The sequence below is a fragment of the Polyodon spathula genome, chromosome 3 (genome assembly GCF_017654505.1).
Source record: "Polyodon spathula isolate WHYD16114869_AA chromosome 3, ASM1765450v1, whole genome shotgun sequence".
Classification (NCBI taxonomy): Eukaryota; Metazoa; Chordata; class Actinopteri; order Acipenseriformes; family Polyodontidae; genus Polyodon; species Polyodon spathula.
Window position 1 is genome coordinate 82,718,604 of NC_054536.1, and position 12,024 is coordinate 82,730,627.

Sequence of the window (12,024 nt, forward strand, 5' to 3'; positions counted from 1 at the left end):
TGCCTGAACCACTGCAGGGAATTTACCAGCAACTGCAGCAAGTAGCTCATTTGCATATATAGGTGCAAAGGATGCTGAGACTGCAGTATTGTGTTAAGACCAAAAGCACAACATAGTATATTGTGGTTCACCAAGTGGTTCTTCATAGTTGGTATGAATACATAACAAAACAGTCCATCATTAGCTGATCATGTGATCTTATTATGCACCATACATGTAGCCCATCAGGACCACCATGCATCATGATTTGGGCTTCTGTTTCTCAGTTTTAACTGATAACTAGATAAAGCACCTTCCGATACAAAATAATTGAATCTCTATATATCCAATAAACACCGGAAAAACACAGGAAATGCTTACTCAATTCACGATGACTTCAGCTCTACCCCAGTGCAGTTAGTCATGCAATGTCCCTCCTTCCTGACTTGCATATAAGAAACTTCCCCGATTTCAGGCGAGGCAGAAATGCTTGCAGTTGCAGTCCATTAGCACGGATTCATTCTGAATACTTTAAACTAACTAACTACTGCGTGGTACCGCTCAGTGCTTTATTAAATAATAAAACAAAAGATTTGAACAAAACAGAAAACACTTTAAAAAACAAAAGGGCACGTTGGCCAAACAAACAAACAAACAAATAAAAAATAAATATTGTGCTTTTTGTTTTTACATTTCGCCACAATTCCACAAGTGTGTAAATACTCCCTAGCTTTTAATCTCGCGAGCAAGAACATCTCGTTTTAAATCTCGCAAGCGTGTTATAATCCTCTAATAGAAATGCAGCAATTTGCTGCCACTCAATAGTTGCAGTGGGTTTAAAGTATTTAGAATGAATCAATCCGAGATACAAGTCAGGAAGGAGGGACATTGCCCTATTTATTTTTTTCACAGGGAAAGGGGTCGAGTCAATGTGAACTGAGTAACCATTTCCAGTGTTTTTCCAGTGTTTATTAGATATACAACGATTTAATTTTGTTTTGTATCAGGGGATTTTTATCGTTTTTTATCGGATAAAGCAGAAAATCAGAAGCCCTAGTTATAACTACTGTTAAAATGTAAATCGATCAAAAAAATTATAATAAATGTTTCTTTTTTCACCACTATAACTGATATACTGAAATAAAGTAATGTACCAGGTTTTTGCCTACTTATTGTATATGCAGTAAAATTGGAAATAGCCTCCCCCCTGGTGGCTGATTAGTGAAATGTCTAATTAAGTACATTATGTCAATCGGAATTCACTTTGTTATGGAGACATTCCTTTACCTGGCTGAACAGTGTATGTTGTTGACGAGGAAAAATACAGCAACTAAACATACTGTAAGATCAAAAATACCCTCCTACCTCCACCAACTGAACTCTCCCCTGGTATAGCCTGTCTGGGGAAGGGTTCTGTGGGTCCAGATATAATAACGTCATTTGCTGACCCTGTTTAAAAAAAAAAGGTTTACAGCCAATAAAACAAGATTGTGGCATATACTGTATAAAATCAGTCTTCATATATAACTAAAGCAATTAAGATAAGTGAAGGAAAAAAACAAAATATAGTTATTAAACATGTTACTTCTCATACAGTACTACTGTTACAGATGTCACTGATCTTCCAACAGCAGGATACAAGGGGAAAAAAAAAGAGAACATACGCTAAGCTGAACATCTGGCCTCTTCTCCAACAGAACCATGCCTTCACTTGGTAATCCAAAGGATTTCACCTGGTAGGTAAGATAGCCACCATAGGATGACACCTACATAATAAAAAAAATATGTATACAGTAAATATATGGGCTTGGTCATACAAATTTGTGTAAATACTGGAACACACATATCAAAAAAATAGTGTTCAGAACAACTTCCACTTTATTTGAAAGACCTATGCAAGTGCACTTCGGTCCGCCTGAAACCGCAAGCATCTCAATTACCTCCCAATCACGTGCGATTAGTCAAATACCAGTTTCTACAGTTTCTACAGTCGCTTTTTCTATTTGATCAGTCAACTAGTTGACTAATACTTGCGATAAACACCCCTACCAAACTACATCAAAACAGCATGTTAAAAAGCTCCTGATTTATTGCATAAAGTTCAAATATGTCAACATGTTCTTCCCAGCTAAGGTAACAGAATGTGGCATTCCTCATTCCTCTTGCACTCACCTTATCCCCGAAGTATGAGGGTGGAGCCACCCAATACAGGTCATGCACAGAGACAGGAAGTTCCTGAACATCAGCCACTACTGTGTTACTTCCAGGGTTAAAGACTACAGGGATTCCCTCTTTATTCAGTTTCTCCAGCCTCCACATTTTCATATCTACAAACTAAAAATCAAGCGCATAAGACACAACCGACCACATTTATTAAGGTTTATATATACCAGTGGCTGTTTTCATAGACCCCAATGAAGCGCTCGTCTTGGACTACCATACCTGAGTACCATTAGATGAGTGCAAATCAGGGTCAATAACAAACCAGAAACTAGTAACAATGAACAAGTTTTATTTCACTTTCACAGAAAATGCTACATTGCACATGAGCAAATACTTAGTGCATCTCACCCAACATAAGCACTGTAAAACAGGAATGTAGAAGTAGTTTATATTAAATTACTGTTTGTGTGTGTGTGTCTGTGTGTGTTTTTTAAAGATTGCTACAGCAAGCTATTCTTATAATTACACCTCTGTGTTTTCCGCAAATACGAAATTGCATGAAATAAAACTAAATGCAAATAGAAAACGAAAACTCATTATAATGCAAACATACAATGATATTTTTTTAATTGGGAGGTTTATAAATAAAATACTTTAAAGAAATACTTGCAATCGTAGTCAAGGATCGGCCATTACCATAGACACGGTCTGAAGGGAAATGGATGCTCTGACTAGCACTTGTGCAGATGTTTAATTTGGAGAGTGTTGTTTTGTTGTACAACGGATCCCTGCTTAAGTGAATGGGATTGAAATACAATTCCTATAGTTTTTTGCAATGGGTAGACTGCTGTATGTGCAATCATTATGATAGCCCCACAATAGTAGGGCAGTGTAAATATATATATAACTAAATAGAAATAAGAAAAAAACTAAAAACATGTTTTAATTAACAAAAAAGTCATTTTTATTAAATAGCCTTCCGCTTCTGCCTGACCTAAGAAAAAACAGTCCCTTAAAACTAACTTTTTAATTCATTCATATATATATACACAGTACCAGTCAAAAAAGTTTGAGTACACCTGCTTGAAACCAGGTTTTTTTATGATTATCTATGCTTTTAACTGTATAAACTTGTCTATAAACACTTAATATTTCATTATAAGACACATGTACTTATATAAGCTGATAATCAGAAGTGAATTGCATTCAAAAATCTAATTTTTACATGAAAATGTAAATCTTGTCCATTTCAATGAAATGGTCACCCAAAGCAAGGGGATGTCAGTCTGAAGCCCAAGTCAGTTAAAAGTCTGAAATGTGTATAACACAGTGTTAGAATACTGGCCTAAGTATAAAAGTATAAAAATAAAAGTGTCTTTGTTAGATGTTCTCTGAGTTAACTAGCATGTTACCTAATTAGGTCCATGATTACTATAAATATAGTTAGCATAGGCACAAGTTTGTCATTCCTGAATGTAAGGGAGCAGAAAATGGCAAAATACGCTCAGTTAAGCAAAGAAAAAAGGATGTAAAAAAATCTGTAATTACTTTAAGAAATGAAGGTCAATCTTTAAGACAAATCGCAAGAACTTTGCAAGTGTCTGTAACTGCTGTGGCCAAGACCATCAAACGATTTGAAGAAACTGGCACTCATGAGGACCGAACAAGGTCAGGCAGGCCAAGGGTGACCTCAGAATCAGAGAATATTCATTCAACAAGTTCATTCGAGTCACAAGTCTGCGAAACCGGAGATTAACTGCCCCTGAAATACAAGCTCAGCTAAATGCTACTAGAAGTACAGATGTTTCACCATCAACTGTTCAGAGGAGATTGCGTGAAGCCGGCCTAACTGGAAGAATTGCTGCAAAGAAACCATTGTTAAGAGTGCAGAATAAGAGGAAGAGACTTGCCTGGGCCAAAAAACACAGAAACTGGACATTTGAGGAGTGGAAGTCGGTCTTATGGACCGATGAGTCAAAATTTGAAATATCTGGGTCCAACCGCCAAGTATTTGTAAGACACAGAGAGGGTGAGCACGTGAGTTCTGCATGTGTGGGTCCCAATGTCAAGCATGGAGGAGGCAGTGTCAGGTCTGGGGTTGCTTTGCTGGTGACAGAGTTGGTGATCTTTACCAAGTCCATGGCAAGCTCAACCAGCATGGCTATCATAGCATACTTCAGAGGCATGCCATTCCATCAGGATTATGGCTAGTTGGGCAGTCCTTCATTCTTCAGCAAGATAATGACCCGAAACACACCTCAAAGTTGTGCAAGAACTATCTGGCGAAGAAGAAAAGTGAAAGACAACTCAATCTAATGACCTGGCCTGCCCAGTCTCCAGACCTCAATCCCATAGAACTTGTATGGGACAAACTGGACAGAAGAGTTAAAGCAAAGCTACCCACAAGTGATCTACATCTCTGGGAATTGCTGCAGAAGAGCTGGGAAGACATGTTGGGTATTTCCTGCTGAAACTTGTTAACCGAATGCCTCGTGTTTGTGAGGCTGTTGTTAAGGCAAAGGGTGGCTAATTTGAGGAATCCAAGATTTAGAGACAATTTTCAATTTTCTTGAACATTGCTTTGATACTCCTTATGTTTTGTTCTGTATATTGTAACATGTGTTTTCATTTTCAAGTATTTACAGAAACGTATACGATGTAAAACATTGTCAATTATGAAAAAAACCTAGTTTCCAGCAAGTGAACTCAAACTTTTGACTGGTACTGTATATATATATATATATATATATATATATATATATATATTATATATATTATATATATATATATATATATATATATATATATATATATATAAATATATATATATATATAAATAAACATTGAACTGATTAAAAACAAGAAGCACTATTTATACATGTTAAATTGAACATTGCCATTGAAATTGTAGTTTTGAAGATTTACAGGCGCTTTTTTCAGATTTCCATTCTGAACAGTAGGTGGAGCTGCAGCAATCAATTTTGTGCAACATAGTGATTGCTTCATTGCTGTCCTTGTGGTTATCTGAGGACGTGCAAGACAGCGTGTAGCTCCACTGTTTGCAGTCACTTGGAGATGGTGCCCAGTAATTTTAAGGCTTCCCTCACACTTATGACCAGTGACAGACATTATTTCCATGTTTCAAACGTCCAGGATGTAAACAAAAACTCAGGGCATCGGCTTCAGGGATTTCAAACTTAGTACAAGGCAGAGAGGATTTCCGGGGAAGGAGTAAATGAAACCTCTGGGTTTTTCTTTATTTGATTCATTATAATTCTTGTGATTCTTGGTTTGTTCATTCAATTTTAAAGTGAAATATTCCTGGCCGTTTTCATCATAGCAAAGCACAAATGAGTCTGCTTCTAAATCACGACGACCTTCTTTACCACGTCTGCCTATATTTTGTTGCACATCAAACCAAACCTTTCTCACAAGACCTGCAGCAGTGTCACGTGAAGTTTTTAATTTTTTTAAATAGTCCTTTGTGATTCGGGGGTAGTGACGGGAGGTATCCTTGCCAGATTTGCGGTACCGCTTCATAGTGGCAACAAAAATGTTGTTTGCATTTTGAAATACCCGGTTACTTATCAAATTCACTTTGTGGTTTATTGCTGGACTGTTTAAAAAATGATGAAGACAGGCTCGTAGGGTCACATAGCTTGAGAGTGAATACTCCTGTCCCTCTGAGCTGAAGACAGTGGTATAAAACTCCCTTAGCAAATGATTTAGATCAGGCAGAGGAATTTCAAATCAATATTTAATGTTTTTTGTTTTAGCCAGTCAAATAGGACACCCGATGCCCAGGTGGTGGTCTTTTGTGTCTTTTTTTTCTTCCTTTTCTATGTCCAGAATCTGCACTTCAATAAGTTCAAGATGCTTAGTAGTATTTACTTATTTTAATTTTTTTTCCGACTTGAAATAGTTTAGACTTAGACTCAGACTCCAAAATCTCATCTAGAGTTTGATTTCCCAAAAGGCCAAAATTGACAGAAATCACATGTGTCATCTTTATTGTGAATTTAAATATAGCTATTGCTTTTTAAATTAATTTGTTCACAATTCTATATTAAATGTGGTTAGTAGTGTTTATTAATATAAATTTTAATATGGCTACCATTTGTTTTCTTAGACATTACAGTGGTGTATGGATATCTACAAGTGATTCGCCACTTTTTGAAAAGTGCCAACCCATGGGGATATGCTGTAATATTCACCCCCCCCTCCCCCATGTGACCAGTTTTGACCAATCAGGACAGAGTATTTAAAAGACCCATTTTATAATATTATTGATATACATCCATTTGAGTTGTTTCATTAGTGTATAGCTGTAACCGAACAAAATGAAACAAAATTTGTGAAAAATAAAACGAAAAATTATGACAAATAATAATAATTACACAGGGCTCTACTTATAATGCTATAATGCTGTATACTTGAATAGTAACAACAGGCACCCAAGGAACCTTAAGCCTCTGAGCCTACCTTAATTCTGCGCTGATCTGTTCCCTCACACTGATCAGATGCTCCAAAGCAGAAACAGCTAGTACACCCTTTGGGGTTGGCTGGATCAAAGTAAAAGGATCCAGGGCGACAAGTATCACATCTTGAACCTTGAACATTTTCCTAGTACAATAAAACATAAAATGAAAGATACATGTATATTATAATATATACTTCAGAAACAATTCCAGGTGTCACATTATGGCCTTGTTCTCTCTCGAGACCCTACGGTTTTCAGCTAAATATATTGTAAATGTAACGGCAGCCTTTTATACACTATCCTCCTACACGTATGAGTACAGTATTGGGACAAAGGCTGTTCCTTTACTACTTAACGGGTATTATAGGTACAGGGTGATTATAGAGTTTGTGGCAGAGGGATACAGAGTGAGCTAGCCACTGAATTTACCTTGCAGAGACACTGTCCGGTGTGAGGATCACACACGTCAGGCTGAGTCCCACCTTGGTTGCAGTCACAGGGGTTACAGTTAGGGAATCCATAGGAACCAACAACACAGCGGTTGCACTGACGCCCAGCTATTTTTGGTTTACACCTTTAGTAAAATAAATAAATAAACAAATAGAGCAAAGCGTATTAAACATGTTATCCGAACCATAATCAACAAGTACAGAGAAACATCAGCGGTAATTGACAAATCCAGGACTGGAAGACCCAAAAAGCTGTCTAACAAGGATGAGCAATAATTGAAGATAATATCCTTAAGGCACAGAAAGAAGACAAGTGTTGAACTGAAAACAGTACTGGCAGAAAGCATAGGTGCCGTTGTCCATCAAATCAACAGTACGAATATCGTATATCTTTTATTTTTTCAAACAAAATCGGGACAGTAAAAGTGGTTGAAAATACGAGGATAATGATCACTCAATGTAAAACACAACATGGAACTGCGATTGATTAAGCGTGGAAAGGTGTGTCTATATAGCGCTCATAATTAGCAGTTCACATATTTGAAAGCCTAACTGCTTTGGACCGTTGGTCTCTGATCAAGGTATAGTTCTTCCTGTGTTGTTTGCTAAATGCAGTTAGAGTTAATTTTATAAGGCTGCTTCTAATATCAAGTTAACAATGTTGCTGTAATTATCATTGTCATTCAGCAAAATTATCCTGATATGCAGTGGATCATATGTTTATGAAATTGTGAAATTCTGAAAAAAAAAAAAAGTATGACAAATAAAAGTGCAACTGAACTGCAGTTGATAGTAATTACAATTACGCAGTTGTGCCAAGGTTCTACTACCATTCCAATTCCAAATCCAAATACACAAATCCACTTGTAATTGAGCCCTGGTCTGCTGAAGTGCGGCATAGCGTACTTGCACTGCCCGCTGCCCCTGTCACAGTCTGTGTTTCCAGTGTTGATGATCCCGGTTCTAGAGCAGTTGCAGCCCTCACATCCCACTATAGGATGGTAGCTGAATGCCTGAGTCTCACAGACGTCACACATGGGCTTGACCGTCTGGGGCGGACAGATACACTGGCCAGTGACCTCATCACACAGTCGCCTGCCACAGCTGCAAGCTAATAAAAGAGAGGCCAATTAACACACTATTACACATTTTCAAAGGGTTTCCTCCATTCTATTTTTGAAAGGAGAACCAATTACGTTCATGTTACAAAATGAAAAACAAAACACATTGAGAGTCCTTGATTTCCATTACATGAGAGTAGATGTTAAAACTTCATGATGATTTGAATCTGCATTGTAAGTGTTTGTACACATGATTTAACAAACAAGACAACAACAATATAATATATTTAGAATAGAACTGATTAAACTGGTGTGGACACGGATCATGCCTTTCATCCGTAAAGGCACCACTGTCCCTATGAGGTGAAACCCTTTATAGCTATCAGTTAAGTCCAGGGGATATTGCTGGCATGGTTCAAGCTATAGGGCTTGGCAGTTAATAAAGAGGAAGTCGAGAATGTAACCTGGAATCAAGAATAGCAAAAAGACTGCAATTAAATGAAGTATACATACTCACGTTTACAGTACGGAAACCCATAAAAGCCAGTAGCACAGCGATTGCACTTCTGCCCGATTACATTGGATCTGCATGAGCACTGGCCCCCTGCAGGGTTACAGGTAGGGCTCGTGGCTCCAGACATATCACAGTAACATGGGAGAGCTCCATCATTGAAGAACGCAACCAGTGACTTAGCAGAATCCTTACAGAACTGTGTTGATGTAAGTGGGCTATTCAAACAAACATAAGAGGGCAGCTGAGTAAGTGAAATTGAAGGGTTTCTCAGTTTCTCAGAGGTAATATTTACTGTATTCCCCTGTTATTTCTTTAATGATTCTTTCAAAAGCATTCAGCAAAACTACATTTTTTTTGGTTTGTTTTTATTTTTAAAAATTCACCACTAGATGGCACCACTAAAAGCATATAAATGTCTAGCATATAGTGCTGTTGTGTTGGCAAGTGGAATTAATTAAGTACTTTGCTTAAAGTTGAATTTGGACTTTCTAGGCCAAATGAAAAAAAAAATGCTATTATTATTATTATTATTATTATTATTATTATTATTATTATTAGTAGTAGTAGTAGTAGTATTCGTAGTACACATGGGGCATGATTATTTATACTATTATAATATTATATTATTGTATCTTTGAATATTTTTTGCTTCGTTATTAATACAGCATTATTTGCATTCTCCTTTTAACAACTTACTCAATGTAAAAGCTGTTCCCGCCACAGTTGTTGATGAAATCAAAAGACTGATCCAAAGAATTTTCATCAAGTTGATCTGGGCTGTAATTATTCTCAGGAATGACCAAGATGTAATCCTGAAACAAGACATTTGAACTGTGTGTCTGTTTATAAGATTAAAATCAGACATGTACAGGCTCGCTGAACAATGAGAAAAACAACGATGACAAGCAAGGCTTGCAAGCTATCTGACACCCGTGTGTTTGATCAGCAAGCTAACTGACACCCGCTGTGTTCAATCAGCTAATGAAGCAGAAAACAATCACCAATGAACAAGTGCTGTTTAAGTAAAAGTAAAAATCAATAGATAAAATGACAAAAATATATAATAACTGAGTGGGGCTGAAACCTCAAAACATTAGGCCCTATATACTCTCTGTTTCAAAAGTGTTAATTCCAAATGATCCGTTAATATGTCAAGAAAGTTTCAACCATAACATTAGATACAAAAAAATGTTTGTGTGTCCACCCTACTGGACTGAGTAACTTACCATTGTCAGTGTCTTCCCGTTTGGAACTTTCAGGTTAACTAAGAGTTCTTGGTCAGTGACATCCAGGGCAATGCGGTTTTCAGCAATGACTTGATCACGGCAACCAGAGGTATGAGGGCAGAAAGAGGCATTGAAGGAGCCTAGCAGTGTTAACAACATGAGCGTGTTAATGTTTATCAGTTTATATGTTTATTATTACGGGGAAAAAAAACAAAAACAGACAGGCAAACATTCGAATGACCTGCTTTGTTTTTTTGTTTTTTTTACAAGGGTTTATAACAAACCTGTCTGAGGCCTGAGGTGGCCTTCATTGTGTATTAATTGAGGTTGGGCTATAATAAAATGATTGTATTCTGCCCATTCTGTAAAGCAAAGTTTTAGTTCTTTTAAATAAAATTAATGGCAAGCATTTAGCATGCAGGCATGAGACTGACCTCTATGGTAACAGAACAGCAATTGTGCTAATCCAGTGGGAAGCACACAAAGGTATTTTTGGAGTCTTCAACAATGTGGTGCTGTTGTTCCCAGTTGGGTTCAGGAATGCACACCACCATTGACTTACAGTATGCCCTGCTTAGCATTTGTGAGGAATAAAAGCAAAGTGGAACTCACCCACCCAGGGTCTCCCGCCATCCACCAGCACTTCCACAGGAAATGAGGGATGCTCTGGTTGACGAAAATGCACAACAAAAACATAACGATCCACACTGGGGACCCGCGTCTTGAAGGTAATTTGATTCTGTTCATGAAAAAAAAAAACAGCGCATTTAAACCGTGCATTCTTTTGTTACCTGGATACTTGGGTTGTAACACATGCATGAGTTTCTATTTTGTAAATGAATATATCATGTATTCAGATCATTAAAAAGATATAACAATGAATACAAAAAAACAACAACTTTGTTCTACTCTTACAGGGTGTGGAGCAGCAAGGCTCCTAAAATATATTGTTTGTTAAACTTTAAAATAACGGCTGCAATTTCACATGAATTCTAAAGAACTGATTCTAATAACAATGGTGTATTTACAAAGTCATATTAAATTATCCTCGTAACTACTGAATGCATTACACAAAAAAAAAAACATATGTTGCTCATATGAAATGCTACCGAAAAGAATACTGCCATTATTTTAAAGTGGTACCCATATTTGTACAGTTCCTGTAACTTTGAAAAACAATTATACTTTGAAAGTATACTGTCATATATTCTGTCACAACCAAACATAGCTGTGTTTTATTGCTCAGCCAAAACCCTTTGTACCTGTGGGGATTTTAACAGCACGCCCTCCCCTCTGGGACTGTGGGGAGACAATGCTCCAATGTCCCCTATGTTACGACGCAGCACGTTTGATTGTGACGCCTCTGATCCATATGAAAGCCGCCCATCTTTAACTGCATCCAGAAGTATTGCTGTCGGCGGTACTTCAAACTGGGACGTCACACACAAGCTACTGCAATCAAAATTCAAAGCGGAGCGTACTGTTATCCTGCAGAGTAGGTGCTGACTGGATTTGTGAGTAATATATTTCTAATAAAACAACACTTTACACTATACATTTCTGATCAATTAACTTAGTCCTTGACATGCTAAACCGCTATATCAGACACTTACCATGCAAGACAAATAAAACAAGTGTACTTTTATGAGACCTATTCATAGTTGTATGGGAAAAAAAAGTCTTAAAACTTAAGAAAAAAAAACCTTACAGTACTGGGATTTTCTGCCTTTTTAAATAAAAAAACTTTCACAATGCCCAAACATTTAGGAGTTTTTACAGGCTATTCCTTTGTTTCAACACATTGACAAACCTGGGTATCATTCTAGCAATGTCACTGTTCACTAAAGTAACCCCTGAGCTGTCTATCTTTCTTTTCTCAGTCTGGTTTGTATGTTTTGTCAACTCAAATAGAACAATACGTGGAGATGCTAATACGAGGACCCAGGTCGTTGCTCTGGTCAAATCACATTCTACATGTAGGTACTTTGTGACAGTCACTTATCTCTGCAGCATTTCTACCTTTCATATTATAATATTACCCCCAATTTCATATTGTATTTAGACCTGTTAATATAATCCTATTTTTAATGTGTTTATTTACAAATTTCAAAGCAGCCTTATCACTGAAATACCAAAAAAACATAGCATGTAT

The 12,024-nt window shown here is 37.0% G+C and overlaps 1 protein-coding gene across 3 annotated transcripts in view; it reads right to left on the reverse strand.

Moving 5' to 3' along the window:
* LOC121313499 (laminin subunit alpha-3-like) overlaps window positions 1–12,024 on the reverse strand; it is a 150,651-nt gene that overhangs the window by 43,173 nt on the left and 95,454 nt on the right. For all 3 annotated transcript variants that reach the window (XM_041246133.1, XM_041246132.1, XM_041246134.1), the window contains exons 30-40: window positions 11,135–11,324; window positions 10,485–10,611; window positions 9,873–10,012; window positions 9,343–9,458; window positions 8,650–8,861; window positions 7,978–8,182; window positions 7,052–7,196; window positions 6,625–6,765; window positions 2,152–2,313; window positions 1,644–1,745; window positions 1,345–1,428 (exon numbers count right to left, since the gene is read on the reverse strand). In XM_041246133.1, the coding sequence (XP_041102067.1) occupies window positions 1,345–1,428; window positions 1,644–1,745; window positions 2,152–2,313; window positions 6,625–6,765; window positions 7,052–7,196; window positions 7,978–8,182; window positions 8,650–8,861; window positions 9,343–9,458; window positions 9,873–10,012; window positions 10,485–10,611; window positions 11,135–11,324 (1,624 nt within the window). The remainder of the gene's footprint in view (window positions 1–1,344; window positions 1,429–1,643; window positions 1,746–2,151; window positions 2,314–6,624; window positions 6,766–7,051; window positions 7,197–7,977; window positions 8,183–8,649; window positions 8,862–9,342; window positions 9,459–9,872; window positions 10,013–10,484; window positions 10,612–11,134; window positions 11,325–12,024) is intronic.